Here is a 13,783-nt window from a genome sequence, read left to right on the forward strand (position 1 = left end):
GAGCCAGAAGGAACCATAAAGCTCCTCCAAGCTCCAAGCCCTGCCATGGGCAAGGACATCTTCCATTACCCCAGGTTGCTCCAAGCCCTGTCCAGCCTGGCCTCAGACACTTCCAGAGATGGGAATACTTCCAGGGATATCATTAATAGGATAAAGGGGAGGGAACTTTTGGGCACCAGCCCTTGGATGGATGAGCAAACAACAGTTGTGACTGGTGCTGGTACATATGGCTTGTTCCTAGTGTCAAGCCCGGCTTCCCCTCCTGTCAGACCCCAAGGATGGGGAACAGAGTGGGAGAAAGGGCGCTGGGGTGGGTTTGCTCCTCGCTGGGATGGAGCAGCCGGGAATCACGGAGGGAAGGGTGTTCGGGGGGCTCCCCGCAGCCCTCACCGTGCCTCCATCCACCCCGGTGTCCCCGGGGAGCTCTGGGGCTCCTTCTTCTTCCCGCGGGGGTGGCGTCACTCGCGGTGCCCCGGGGCGGGTCGGGACGGCGACCGCTCCGCCCGGCGGAGGGCGGCGGGACCGGGGGAGGCGGCGGGGCCGGGGGAGGCGGCGGGGCCGGGCGGGAGGCGGTGCCGCCGCCGCCGTGCAGGGACACACACACCGGAGCTGTGCGAGCCCCGGTGCTGCAGCGCCCGCTCCGCTCCCGGCCGGGACCGCTCCGCCATGGGCGGCCGGGCAGCGCGGCCCCGCTGACCTCGCACACTCCGACATCCCGGCATCCCGGACTCTGACATCCCGGCACCCCCGGCATCCCGGACTCTGACATCCCGGTACCCCCGGCATCCCGGCACTTCGGCACTCCAGCATCCCGGCAACTCCGCTCTGCTGACCCCGGCTCTCCTGGAGCTCCGGACTCCGCCGTCCCGGGACCTCTACTCCGTTGAGCCCGGTTCCTCCATCTCTCAGCACTCCGATATCCCGGGAACTCCGTGCTCCACCGTGCCAGGAACTCCGCTGCGCTGACTGCTGGTCCCGGCTCCTCGGGAATTCGGTACTCTGTCATCCCGGGAATTCATCTCCGCTGACCCCATCTCCTCCATAACCCCGTGCCCCAGCTCCCCGGGAACCCATCTCCCCCTCCCTGGCTCCTCCACCGCCCGGTACCCACCACCCCGGGCACTCCCTCTCCGCCATCCCGGGAATTCATCCCCGCCGAATCCCTCTCCTCCGTGACCCCGAGGACTCAGCTCTGCTGACCCCGGCTCCTCATCGCTCGGTATTCCGCCTCCCGGGAAATTCAGCTCTGCTGATCCCGGCTCCTCGGGAATCCGGTACTGTGTGAGCTTGGCTCTGCTGATCCCTCATCCTCCATAACCCCCTATCCCCGCTCCCCGCGAACCCGCGGCTCCTCCCCGGGATCTCATGTCCCCTGTCCCCACCTCCTCCTGACCCGGTGCCCCCGCTCCCCAGGAGCCCAGCTCCGCTTATCCCGGCTCTTCCACCGCCCGGTGCCCCAGCTCCCCGGGCGCTCTGTGCTCCAGCTGCCCAGGAGCTCATCCCGGTGTCCCAGCTCCTGGTCTCTCAGTGCTCCAGCTGCCCCGGAGCTCATCCCGGTGTCCCCAGCTGCTCCCTAACCCGGCGCTTCGGCTCTCCAGGAGCTCCCATCCACAGCATCCCGCTGATTCCCTATCCCGGTATCACAGCACCGACCATATCTGGGCTCCCTGGCGCTCCAGCTCACCCTTAGCCCCGTTCCTCGGGGGGTCCCCACATCCCAGCCCCCATCCCGGCCGGAGCCCCCCGGTGACCGCGGCTGTCCCGGCTGCAGATCCGCGCTGCCCCCCGGCCCCCGGGCCCCCCGGAGGTGCAGCCATGGCGTTCATGGTGAAGAGCATGGTGGGGGGGCAGCTGAAGAACCTCACGGGCGGCCTGGGCGGCGAGGAGAAGAGCGAGGGCGAGAAGTCTCCGGCCGAGGCGCAGGGCATGACCCGCGAGGAGTATGAGGAGTACCAGCGGCAGCTGGTGGAGGAGAAGTGAGTGCGGGCGGCACCGGCACCGGCACCGGCACCGGCACCGGCACCGGCACGGGCTGAGCCCCGGGGTTCCTGCGGGAAGGGGGTGCTCCCGCTTCGGTCCCACATCCCGTGCATGGGAGATGGGGGGAGCCGGCGCTGGGGACAGCAGGACCGTGAGGGGGTTTGATGAGTCCCCTAATCCCTTAATCCGCTTCCTCGCCCGGGAGATGGGATTGTTTTCTCCTTCCAGGCTGCCCTGGGAGGGAGGAAATTGTGGGAAAACGGGACTTTTCAGAGAAAATGGGGGGTGCAGAGGTTGGGGGGAAGCGCAAACTCCGGGACGGGGGGCACGGGCTGTTGGTGATTGCCCCGTGTGCTTGGCAGGATGGAGAGAGATGCTCAGTTTGCCCAGCGCAAGGCGGAGAGAGCCACGGTCAGGTCCCACTTCCGAGACAAGTACAGGCTGCCCAAGGTACGGCTGTGCTGGAACGGGGCCACGAGGAGAGCCAAGCTCCAGATGGAGCTCTGGAGGGACGGGAAGGGACAAGGACTCCCTTGGCTGGCTAGGGTTTGAGCCTCAAAGCCCAAACACAAATAAATTCCCCTCAAAACCATCCTTCTTCCCAAACTTTGGCCATTTTCCTTGTCCCTGAGCACCACAGCCCACCAGCCTGAGACAATGGGACTCCCAGCCTTGCTTGATCCCCCTCTCCCTGGCTTTTGCCCCCTAAATCCAGCTGGGTGAGGGAAAACCACCTTCACCCCAGACTCCCTGGAGCCAGGAGTGCAGCCAGGGTTGCACCTTCCTGGCTGGATTAGCCAGCTCAGCTCCTCTCCCTGGATTATTTGGCGAACGTCTCCCACCTAAACTCCGATTTTGGAATTTCCGCACGATGAACCATTCACTGAACACAATTTAATCAAGGGATAATTCAGCCTTTCTTGGAATTGTCACAAGCTCCTCTCCCTCCAAACCCACCCTGTATTCAGGGAGAGTCGCTCAGTGGTGAATACCCCAAATTGGAGCTGGGCTAATATTAGTTCCGAAGGGTCAGCTAAGCCAAGTGAGATTGCTCTGATTGTTTGGTGTTGTTCAGGCAGCCTGGATTCACCCCCCTGCTCCCCACCCCCCTTTTATATCCAGGAAATAAACAGCTGGAGAATTTCTTTTACCCTCTGCCAAAAGCCAGAAAAGGCAGAAAAAGAAGAGATGGAGATTTTTTTTGTTCTCCAAGGGAAACTGGGATTTGTTTGGATCTGGCCCCAGCGATCCTGGGTCCTTTCACTGCCTTCTTGTGCTTGAGATGTCCCTTCTCATCTTTTGACAAGTTTCTTCTGCTCATTACTGATCCCACTTGGCAGCCGGGCTGCCTCATCCCGAGTCTCCCCATGGCTCCGGGCTCGGAGCTGATCCCGACCGCCGCTGGGAGCAGTCGTTAAGCATAAGCCCAGCTTAATTAGGTGCCTAAACCCCCGCAGTGCGCGCTGGAAACCAGTCTGTACTGGTGCTGCGCGTGGGTTTCCATCTTGCCTCTCGCTGTGGGTGCCCAGGCTCTCCTCAGGCGGCATCAGCATCCCACCCCCACCCCCAGGGACCTTCCCACATGGTCCTGTAAGTGGGAAGGCAGCCCAAAGCCCCTCCTGTGGTGCTTCCAGGAGCCCCCTTCCCGCTGTGCCATCCCCTCTTCTGACTCTCTCTCCCGGCCCCTTCCAGAACGAGACGGATGACAACCAGATCCAGCTGGTGGGAGGCGACGTGGAGCTGCCCAAGGAGCTGGCCAAGATGATCGAGCAGGACAACGAGGAGGAGGAGGAGAAGAACTCAGTGATCGGCCAGCTCAGTAACATCCAGAACCTGGACCTTGATTCCTTGAAGGACAAAGCCTCGGCCACGCTAGAGGACCTGAAGCAATCGGCGGAGAAGTGCTCCGTGATGTGATGGGGCTGAGCAGGGAGGGGACGCAGCGCAGGCTCTGGCGGGGGCTGCTGCCTGCAGCGGGGACCCCAGCCACGTTGTCACCCTTGCCGTGTGTCACTCGGCTCCTCCTGAGCCACATGGCCCCTTGAGCCCCTGACCCAGGTGTCCCTGATGTGTGGCTTTCGTTTCGTTCTCCGGGCTGAGGTTAGAGCCAGGAGCCAGCATGTCCCCCCCGTACCCCACAGCCTGCCCCCGTGCCCAGGCAGGGGTGTCTGCAGCCAGAGCTGGGGAGGTGGCAGGAAGGAGAGTGACCTTGGGGTGTGATTGACTTGGAATGTGATTGGAGAGTGACAGACCTTGGAGAGTGACTGGCCTTGCAGTGTGACTGACCTCGGGGTGTGACTGACCTTGGGGTGTGACATTGGGACTCCCAGCCTTGCTTCATCCCCCTCTCCCTCGCTTTTGCCCCCTAAATCCTGCTAGGTGAGGGAAAACCACCTTCACCCCAGACTAACCCTAACCCACACTGACCTTGGGGTGTGACAGACCTTGCAGTGTGACTGCCCTTGCAGTGTGACTGTCCTTGGGGTGTGACTGTCCTTGGGGTGTGACTGACCTTGCAGTGTGACTGACCTTGCAGCGTGACTGTCCTTGGGGTGTGACTGCCCTTGCAGTGTGACTGTCCTTGGGGTGTGACTGTCCTTGGGGTGTGACTGACCTTGCAGTGTGACTGTCCTTGGGGTGTGACTGACCTTGCAGTGTGACTGACCTTGCAGTGGTGGCCCCACGCTGTGGCTCTGCCTCCACGTTCCCACTCAGCCTCCCAGGAACAAGCGGGAGGCTCGGATTTGCCTCGCAAGGACGAGGCAGGGTGTGGAGCACCCCCCTCCCTGCATCCCATCCCCATCACCCGAGAAACAGCATCCCATCCCTGCCAGGAACACCAACCCCGTGCCCTTGAGGGCCCCTCTGAAGGAGCCAGCCGGGAAGGACCTGCCATACGATCCCTGTGGGAAGGGGGGTGCTGAAGCCTGAATTGACAACAGAGAGGAACAAAAGCCCTCCCTGGTGCTGAGCTGAGCCCGCAGCAGCCCTTCCCCGGAGCAGTGGCGTCCCTCTCCTGGGATGGGATCCTGTCCTTGTTCCTTCCAGGAGAAGAACAAAGCCATGAGGGAATATCTCCCTGTCCTCCCGCTCATCGTGCTGTAGTCGTGCCGTGCTCGGTTGAGTGTCCCTCCCCTCCTGTGCTGTCCCCGTGCCATGGTACTGTTATAACCGGTGGAATAAATACCAGGAGATGTCTATGCATTTACTTTTCTCCCCCAGCTCTGTTTTCCTGGGCAAACTTTCCTATTTTCCTGGTTTTGGGGAAAAAAATGTTCATATTTTCCTGGCAGCAGAATCCCAAAGAAAGCTCCTCTCCTGGCTGCACTCATATTTGGGACTAAGGGGATGCTACAAGCAGCTCATTGGCAGCAGTCAGGTTCAAAGCAAACAAAATTCCCATTTTTCTGCAGTTTTTTAGGTCTATTTTAATACAAAACCTTCAGAACTCTCAGTCTCAGGGGCACTGCAGGATGCCCAGTGCACTGCTCCAAGGAAGGACACTCTGCAGAGATGAGCCCGAGCTCGTGCAGGTGTGACCCAGCCCTGGTGGCATCCCGGCAGGCAGGGGGCTCCTGTGGTGAGGCTTCCTGGAAAAACTTGGCATGGGCTGGGAAATTATCGCTCCAAATCCCATGGGAGCTGATGAGCTGCAGTTTGGTTTTGCAAGGAAGGATGGGTCATCCAGGAAAACACAGGAGAGGGTGCTGGGAAACTGATATTATTCTTATTCTCATTAATTTATTATTATTATTATTATTATTATTATTATTATTATTATTATTATTATTATTATTATTATTATTATTATTATTATTATTATTATTATTATTATTATTATTATTATTAGGTTTGGATCAAGCCATGCCTAGGGCTGCTGCACCAAGAGATTCCTTTCTGCCCCCAGCCCCCTGATAATCCTGTGCCAGGGCCAGGTAGTTCTGGGAAACTCCTGATGTCCATTCTCGAGAGGACAGACAGACAGACAGAGGCAGCTCAGGCGTGGACACACATCCTCCCAACCCTCCAGCCCCCGGGACCAGGGGACTCCAGCAGCTCCAGGGATGTGTGCTCCCATCAGATCCCCAACCCAGCGCTGGGAGCCGGGAGCAGCGAGAGGGGAGATTGGCAGGAGCAGCTTCAGCTCTGCAAGGAGATCATACCTGATGAGGATCAGCCCGAGCTGATCTAATCCCCCACCAGGAAAGGGATAGCAGCGAGCAGGCACGGCCCCAGCCCAGCCCTCGCTGCTTAAATCCCAGCCCCAAGGCTCAGCCGGTGGGAGAGAGCGGGATCCGCACCGGGGCGGGGAACCACGGGGCTGGGATGGAGGGGGAGAGGCTGGGATGGAGGGAGAAGAGGCTGGGATGGGGGTGAGAGGCTGGGATGGAGGGAGGAGAGGCTGGGATGGGGGTGAGAGGCTGGGATGGAGGGAGGAGAGGCTGGGATGGGGGTGAGAGGCCGGGATGGAGGGAGGATGGGCTGGGAAAGGGCAGCAGGGGCAGGCTTCCCCTCCTGCCTTTTCGCTGCCCACCAAGGGATGCATCCACGCTCACCCCACGGGAGAGCAGGATCCCAAGCAGAGCAGGGGATGCAGCCCCGCGGTTCATCCCCCCAGAACCAGCCAGGATCCTCTCCCGCACCTTTCCCTGCCCCCTCCCCTTGCCCTGCCCCCCGTGCCCGACCCCTGGGCTGTGCTCGGCGCTCTCCCGGCCCACGTGAGCCGCGCAAAGGCCGCGTGAAGCTCGGCGGGTTTATTTTAGGAGGCACCATGACCCCCAGGCATGTGAAAAGGCAGGCAGGCAGCCCCCGCTGCCCCCGCCCGGCTCCCGAGACGTGTTAAGCCTCAGCAGAGCGTTCCCGGCAAAGCCGAGCGGCGGCAGCGCCGAGGATGCTGCTGTCCCTGCTGTCCCTGCTGCCACCGCTGGGCCACAGCCTGCACTGGGGAGGAGAGGCTGGCATGGACGGAGGAGGGACTGGGATGGAGGGAGGAGAGACCGGGATGGAAGGAAGAGAGGTCGGGATGGAGGCATGAGTCTGGGATTGGGGGATGAGAGGCTGGTATGGAGGGATGAGAAGTCAGGATGGAGGGAGGAGAGGCTGGGATGGGGGGATGAGTCTGGGATTGGGGGATGAGAAGCTGGGATGGAAGGAGGAGAGGCTGGGATGAGAAGCTGGGATGGGGGATGAGAAGCTGGGATGGGGGATGAGAAGCTGGGATGGAGGGAGGAGAGGCTGGGATGGAGGGAGGAGAGGCTGGGATGGGAGTAAGAAGCTGGGATGGAGGGATGAGGTCAGAATGGGGGCAGCAGGGGCAGGCAGCCCCTCCTGCCTTTTCCCTGCCCACCAAGGGATGCATCCCAGTTTCCAGCAGTCGCTGCTCCTGTATCCTGAGCATCCCTGCAGCCTCCATGCCATACGACTGCTCCGGGCATCAACACGCAGACTGAAAATCATAAAGCAAAGAATAAGTGTGGATTAAAGCAGAAAATGTTGTTTTTCTCTCTCTCTTTTACAGGTCTTATATCATCCCCTCACCTTTGGGGCTGGGATTGGGATAGGTTTGTCCAAGCAAGCCCTTGCTGGTTGCTGGAAGACACTGGCAGTAACAAATTTTGTCAATAAAATAACCTTTATTGATCAAATAACATAAATTTTATTGACAAAACTCCTGCCCTCCTGCACCAGCCCATTGCTCAGCTGGCTGCAGGATCTTCTTCCTTCCCAGTGGTGAGTGTGGGACGAGTGAGTGGCTTCCCCAATGGATAAAGCATTAAATGAGCAATTGTTAAAGTGCTGAAACAAATGAGCTGCCACGGAAGGCTGGGGAATCTCCCTTCTCCTTTTTGCAGGCAATTAAACTTCCCTGAGAGTGGCTGTGGGAAGGGATGGCCCATCCATCCACCCACTGCTGGTCCAACAACCAGGATTAATCCAGATTAAAGAGCCCTGGGGAAGCCCAAGGCTGGCTCCACACACTGACCCAGCTGTCCCCAGCACATCGTGCCTGACCTCGTGCCACCCCACGCGCTGCCACCGCCAGGGTGACAGCCCAGCTGCCACTCCCCACCTCTCTGGGTGATGATTGGGCCCCAAGAGCCACCCTTGAGGGCTGGGAGAGCCCTTTGGAAGGGCTGGGTGGTGGCATGGATGGGACTGGAGGGGAGCAGCTCTTCCCTGAGCAGCACAGTGACAGAGGCCACGCTGCCAGGCCGGGCACTGCTCCCTTTGTGCCATCTTCCTGTGGGAAATCCAGGACTCTTGGACAACTAATCAATATCATTAATGAGAATCCATTTATTGTTTATATTATGTATTTATTTATACATTTTAAGTCTACTGATCACCTGATCACACATTTCTTATTGGTGTCTCTGCTTGTCCACGTGTCCTGGAATATGTGATTGGTGACGGTCCAGGTGGCTCACAGCTCTCTGTTACCTCTTTCTTGCAGTCTTGGAATTCAGTTTCTTTTCTTCTTTCTTATTTTAGCACAGTTTATATCTTAGTAACATTGATGAATTCTAGAGAGCCCTGAGAAAATCCTGCTAAGAGCAGTTACAAGCAGAGTAACCGGCGCACCCTGTCACTGCTCAGACACATCGCTCACCTTCCCTTGGTGACATTTGGGCAGCCAAAAACCCCCGTGCAGGTGACACTGACATCCACCCCGACTCCATCAGCCCCAGGGGAGCACCCAGAGGCTGGTCCTGCTCCCAGGGCTGGGGCTGGGCTGGGGCTGGGCCGTGCTGTGCTGGCGGCCGAGCGTGAAGGCAGATGCGATTATCCGCACCGGCTGCTGCAGCCGCCACGGGCCGGGGGAGGACACGGGCTGGGAAAGCACTTTAAAGCCTCAGGGTATAATCTCTGCTCTGAATAATAATGATAATAAGAGTAAAAAGAGATAAAAAAAGAGTAAAAAAAGATACACAAGTGCCTCGTCGCATCTGCCCGGGAAGCTCCGCGCCGGTTTGAGCACGGAGCAGCCAGCACTGGGGTAGGATGTGGGGGGAGGCTGTCTTGGGAAGAGGTCATGGCTCAGAATATCCGTGGGACACCCCAAAAATCCCCCTGTTGCTCGCCTCAGCCCTTCTGCTTTCCCTCATGGCCCAGCCTGGCCCTTCCTCACCTGCCACAAAAAACAGGAATTTACGTAATGGTTCGTGTTGTTCTGCCCCATGTTTTACACACACACACACACACACAAAAAATAAAAAGATGGGAAGTGAAAACAAGGTCAAACCTTGCTTTGGCTGCCTCGTGTCCCTGGGGAGCACAGGAAGGGAGAGCACTGCTGGAGCAGAGGAGGGGACACCCCAGCTCTGCTCCTGGGGGAACAGGGACCAGGGTCCCCAGCCCACCTCAATGGCTCCAGGACCCCAGGCTGCCTCTGGGTCCTGGGCTTGCCTGGGGACCCCTGCTAGCCTTAAATCACAAACCTGAGCACAGAGAAGGTGGAGAAATCAAAATTAAAATTTATTGAAGACAATAAATTACATTCCCTTGAGATACAGTAGATTTTTGAGACAAGTACCTTGTTTTGCAGGACAGGCAATATCAGCACCCCATAACAATGACTCCTGTGAGCATAATTTGGATGTTGGGGATGCCAGGGCCCTGAGGAGTGGAGCAGGGCAGGCAGGATGCTGAGAGTGTCTCCCTGAAGGTGACTGACTGCTGCTCGTGCCCGACTCAATCGGTCCCCACTGAGCACTGCTCACGGTCGTGACACTGATGATGCAGCCAGTACCTGTCAGGCTCCAGGTTTAGGAAGGAAAAGCCTCATTCCCAGTGCTCCAGCAGTGAGAGGCAGGGAGGTATGGCCAGCCTGGGCCAGTGCAGTGGCTGCTGGATGGAGGCTGGACGAGCAGCAGTGGATGCAGAGGTAGATGCTGGGCGAGGAAGGCACAGCGGAGCATCCCTGCCCACCCTCAGCTCCCAGCTGGATTTGTGGGCTCCCCCAGAATTTGGGAGGTGGAAGAACCACCCAGCTGAAAAAGCAGGGGGGATGTCCTGCCAGAGCCCAGTGCCAGGATAAAAATACCCTTCCTGTGGAGCCAGTGGAGGGAATTAGAGTGGAATAACCCGCCCGCTGTGCCAGGGGAGGCTGCAGCAGCAGACGGCCAAGGCAGGGCTGGCAGGGAAATGAGCCAGCGCCTGGGAGAGGGGCAGATGGCCCTGCTGACCCCCCCGGGGCTGGCAGCCCGAGGGTGACCCCCCAGGTGTCACCCCTGGGGGTGGGGGGGACGGAAGCCAAAGCCTTCCCTTGGTGCCGGTGTCTCCTGGCAGGGCAGCGAGCAGTGTCCCACAGGGCAGCTCCGGGGGTCACTGCAAGGTACAGGCTGTGCCGGGGCACACGGGGACACTCACCGGGCTGTCCCCGCCCCTGCCACCCCCCAGGAGGGCTCCCGGGGACACAGGGCCCGTGCTGGGTGGGGCTGGGATCAGCCTCGGGCTGGGGAATATTCCCCAATCCCCGTGGCAAAGGGCGACTCACCGCTCCGGACGGACTCTGCCAGCGCCTCTTTGCCCATGGATTGTGCCTCCCGCATCTGCCAGGGGACAGGGGGATTTTCCAGCCTTCATCCTCCCCCAGCACGCTCCAGAGCCACCCCCCCAGTCAGCATACCTTGATCTGATCCTTCAGATACTCGGCTCGGGCCATTAGGGTCTGGATCTGGTGAGGAGAGATAGAAAGGACACAGTCCCTCGGGGCCAGGCCAGCGGGGACAGCAGTGTCCCAGGGCTGGCACTCACCTCTGCGTGGAGCAGCTCCCGCCGCCGCCCCGCCGGCTCCGCTGCAGGGAAAACGTGCCAGGGCATGAGGGATGGGAGCAGGACCCATCCCTGCCCTAAAAGCCCGGCCTCAGTCCCAACTCACCGGCCAGGAGCAGCAGCAGCTCCCCCAGGCTCTGCTGGTACAGCTCCAGGGCGTCACTGTCATCCCTGCCCTCCTCCTCCTGCAAGAGGCCCCACGGGCTGGCTGTGGTTGGTGGGGTTCAGCAGCCCCCTCCCCACCAGGTCTGCACTTTCCCCTTCCCTTGAGGGGTGAGGGGACCCCCAGGGCCTCCCCTCACCTTGGCAATGGCAGCTGAGGCCACTTCCAGCGCCGCGCAGAGCCGAGGTTTGTCCTTGGCCATCTCTGCAAGGAGACACAGGGATTGCCCAAAACCTTCACCCTTCAGCCCAAAACCCCACCACAGCCCCTGCCAGCTCTGACACCAGGGGATGGGCAAAAATCACTCACTACCTTTAAGGAGCTCTCTGGCCGGGTTTCCTTTCTCCAGGAGGTTCTTGTTGCTGGAGGTGACCAACACCTTCAGCTCCTCTGCTCGGGAGATGTACTGCCTCACCTGTGCACAGTTTGGGGGTGAGGAGACCCCCGATATGGGGTGCAGAGGATGGGGGTGCTTTCCCCCCCCCCAGAGGTTTTGGCTCACCTTGGCCCGGATGGCTTCTTTGCGCCGCACGTCGCTCTCATCTAAGGGGGAGAACAACCAAACACAGGGGTGGGTGGGCTAAAAACTGGCCTCCCTCGGGGTGCTGCCCCCCAGAAATACACCCAGACCCCACAAAGCCCCCAGGGGGGACTCACAGTGCAGTGCTGGCACGAAATACTCCAGGGCTTTGCGGTAGAGGGAGAAGGCGGCAGCGGCGTCTCCCTCCTGATCCTTTCTCACCGCCTCCACCACCAGGTCAGTCTGGGGGACACAGGGGGGGTCTCAGGGCTTGGAATGGCCCTGTTGGCAGGCAGCAGCCCCCAGCCCCGCTCACCGCCTTGCCCAGGCTCTCGGGGCCGGGCACGTGCTCCATGTCCACGAAGGGGTGGGCAAAGAAGCACTCGAAGGAGATGCGCTTCCGAGGGTCCCTCTCCAGCAGCTGTGCCAAGAGATCCCGGCATTCCAGAGAGAGCTGGGGCCGGCTGGGAAGCTGGGGAGGGAAGGGGCTGAGCCCACAGAGCGCTGTGAGATCCCCCCAGCCCCATCCCACCCAACCTCACGTTACCTCCACAGCCCGATCACTGCGGATCTTCTCCTCCAGCTCGGCAAAGGAGCGGGAAGCGAAGGGCGGCTTCCCAAAAAGTGCTTCTGTGGGGGGAAAAGGAGAGGTAGGGAGATATGGAGAGGGGGGAACCAGCCCTGAGTAGAGCCCCTTGGGGCAATAAAAGCCAAACCCACCATAAAGGATGACGCCCACAGACCAGAGGTCCGCGCGGGCGTCGTAGTGCTGCCGACACACCATCTCGGGGGCCATGTAGAGCGGGGAGCCGCGCAGCACGTGCTTCTCGTCCCACGGGGACATGTACTGAGCAAAGCCGAAATCTGCCGGGCAGAGAGCTCGTGGGGGCACAGGGAGAAGGGATTTGCCCCCTGCCAGCCCCTGCTAGGGGCTGTCCTGACCTGCCAGCTTCAGCTGGGGGTTCTCTGGCGCGCTCAGGAGGATGTTCTGAGGCTTCAGGTCCAGGTGGGAGATGTTGTGGTCGTGGAGGAACTTCAGGGCACAGGCTGGGCGGATGGATGGGCATGTGAGAGCACAGCCCTGCACCCCAAAACCCTGGGGAGGGTCCCCAGCAGAGGCAGGGTGGGAGCCAGGCGGGGTGTCCTCACCGAGCTGCTGCAGGAAGACGCGTGCCACCTTCTCAGGGAGCATCCGGCGTGTCCGGATGAAGCGGGACAGGTCCCCCCCAGCACAGAACTCCATGATCAGGTAGATGTGGTCACTGTCCCACTGCGAGGCAATGAGACCCCGCCGTGCCACCCCAGCCAGTCCCACCCACACAGCTTCACCTGGACCAGTTTGCCCAGTTGCTGGCACCAAACCCCACGGACACACCCGTGGGAAGTGAGGATGGATCCAAGCCAGAGTAGCTCTGGCTCAGAGTCCCCCCGGGAAGCCCCCAGCCCACCTGGAAGTCCTTGAGCTCCACAATGTTGGGATGGCGGATGGTCTTGAGGATCTCGATCTCTGTCAGCAGGTTCTCCACCGATGCCCGGTTCAGGCTCCTCTTGTTGACGCATTTGATGGCCACCACCTCACGCGTGTCCCTCTGTCAGGAGGGGGGGGCAACGCTGGACCCCCACCCAAACAGCCACCGCGGGTGGGGAGGGGAGGGAAGGAACCTCTGCAAGGGGGCGGCAGGTGCCAGGCGAGGGCTAGGGGGGTGGTACCCGATGTGGAGGGATGGAAAACGGGGGTGGTACCCCGTGCGGAGGGCTGGAAAACGGAGCTGGTACCCTGTGTGGAGGGCTGGAAAACGGAGCTGGTACCCTGTGTGGAGGGCTGGAAAACGAAGGTGGTACCCCATGTAAAGGGCTGGAAAACGGGGGTGGTACCCCATGCGGAGGGCTGGAAATCGGGGGTGGTACCCCATGTAAAGGGCTGGAAATCGGAGGTGGTACCCCATGCGGAGGGTTGGAAATCGGGGGTGGTACCCCGTGCGGAGGGCTGGAAAACGGGGGTGCCACGCGAGTGATGGGGACAGATTCCGGAGCAAAAAGGCGACCCCCGCGGCGGGCTCGGTCCTACCTTCCTGTAGGCCTTGTAGACGGTGGCGTAGGTGCCGGAGCCGAGGGGCTCGGTGAGGATGAACTCGTCGAGGCGCGGCGGGGCCCAGCCGGGCCCGGCCATGGCCCCTCCGGAGCCCCGCTCCCGGCACTCGGGGCCCGGGAGCTGCTTCCGCCTTCCCGGCGCACCACGGCGCAGGCCACGCCCCCAGCAGTCATGACCACGCCCAGATATTTTATCTCCGTAGCAAGTCACGCCCCCGGTCCCACCCCGTCATATTGGTCACGCCCCCAACCCG

General features: G+C 60.5%; 2 protein-coding genes across 4 annotated transcripts; one reads left to right on the forward strand and one right to left on the reverse strand.

Moving 5' to 3' along the window:
• Positions 1 to 618: 618 nt before the first annotated feature.
• CPLX3 (complexin 3) lies at positions 619 to 5,201 on the forward strand. Its single transcript, XM_066558818.1, has 4 exons — positions 619 to 994; positions 1,772 to 1,976; positions 2,343 to 2,430; positions 3,673 to 5,201. The coding sequence occupies exons 2-4, from the start codon at positions 1,816 to 1,818 to the stop codon at positions 3,895 to 3,897; spliced, it is 474 nt and encodes a 157-aa protein (XP_066414915.1). The 5' UTR covers positions 619 to 994; positions 1,772 to 1,815; the 3' UTR covers positions 3,898 to 5,201.
• A 4,999-nt stretch (positions 5,202 to 10,200) lies between these two features.
• Positions 10,201 to 13,679, reverse strand: ULK3 (unc-51 like kinase 3). 3 transcript variants are annotated; one of them, XM_066558745.1, is made up of 15 exons: positions 13,507 to 13,679; positions 12,887 to 13,027; positions 12,588 to 12,708; positions 12,381 to 12,485; positions 11,986 to 12,302; positions 11,755 to 11,910; positions 11,576 to 11,681; positions 11,421 to 11,461; positions 11,231 to 11,333; positions 11,058 to 11,122; positions 10,862 to 10,940; positions 10,738 to 10,778; positions 10,610 to 10,657; positions 10,478 to 10,532; positions 10,201 to 10,322 (listed from the first exon to the last, which is right to left on the reverse strand). In XM_066558745.1, exons 1-15 carry the CDS (start codon positions 13,606 to 13,608, stop codon positions 10,306 to 10,308), a joined length of 1,497 nt encoding a protein of 498 aa, XP_066414842.1. In that variant the 5' UTR covers positions 13,609 to 13,679; the 3' UTR covers positions 10,201 to 10,305. The 3 variants fall into 3 exon arrangements, with proteins under 3 accessions (XP_066414842.1, XP_066414843.1, XP_066414841.1); XM_066558746.1 differs by lacking the exon at positions 10,201 to 10,322 and having other exon boundaries at positions 10,333 to 10,532; positions 11,986 to 12,068; positions 12,159 to 12,302; XM_066558744.1 differs by lacking the exon at positions 10,201 to 10,322 and having other exon boundaries at positions 10,333 to 10,532.
• Positions 13,680 to 13,783: the final 104 nt, after the last annotated feature.

Source organism: Molothrus aeneus, chromosome 13, assembly GCF_037042795.1.
Source record: "Molothrus aeneus isolate 106 chromosome 13, BPBGC_Maene_1.0, whole genome shotgun sequence".
Lineage (NCBI taxonomy): Eukaryota > Metazoa > Chordata > Aves > Passeriformes > Icteridae > Molothrus > Molothrus aeneus.

Excerpts from the sequence above, each read along its gene's own strand:
- CPLX3 (XM_066558818.1), top strand. The coding sequence starts at position 1,816 with ATGGCGTTCATGGTGAAGAGCATGGTGGGGGGGCAGCTGAAGAACCTC. Across the intron at positions 1,977-2,342 it reads CGGCAGCTGGTGGAGGAGAA|GATGGAGAGAGATGCTCAGT; the intron begins GTGAGTGCGGGC and ends TGTGCTTGGCAG. Across the intron at positions 2,431-3,672 it reads ACAAGTACAGGCTGCCCAAG|AACGAGACGGATGACAACCA; the intron begins GTACGGCTGTGC and ends GGCCCCTTCCAG.
- ULK3 (XM_066558744.1), bottom strand. The coding sequence starts at position 13,608 with ATGGCCGGGCCCGGCTGGGCCCCGCCGCGCCTCGACGAGTTCATCCTC. Across the intron at positions 11,334-11,420 it reads AAGAAGCCATCCGGGCCAAG|GTGAGGCAGTACATCTCCCG; the intron begins GTGAGCCAAAAC and ends AACTGTGCACAG. Across the intron at positions 10,941-11,057 it reads CCTCAGCTGCCATTGCCAAG|GAGGAGGAGGGCAGGGATGA; the intron begins GTGAGGGGAGGC and ends GGCCTCTTGCAG.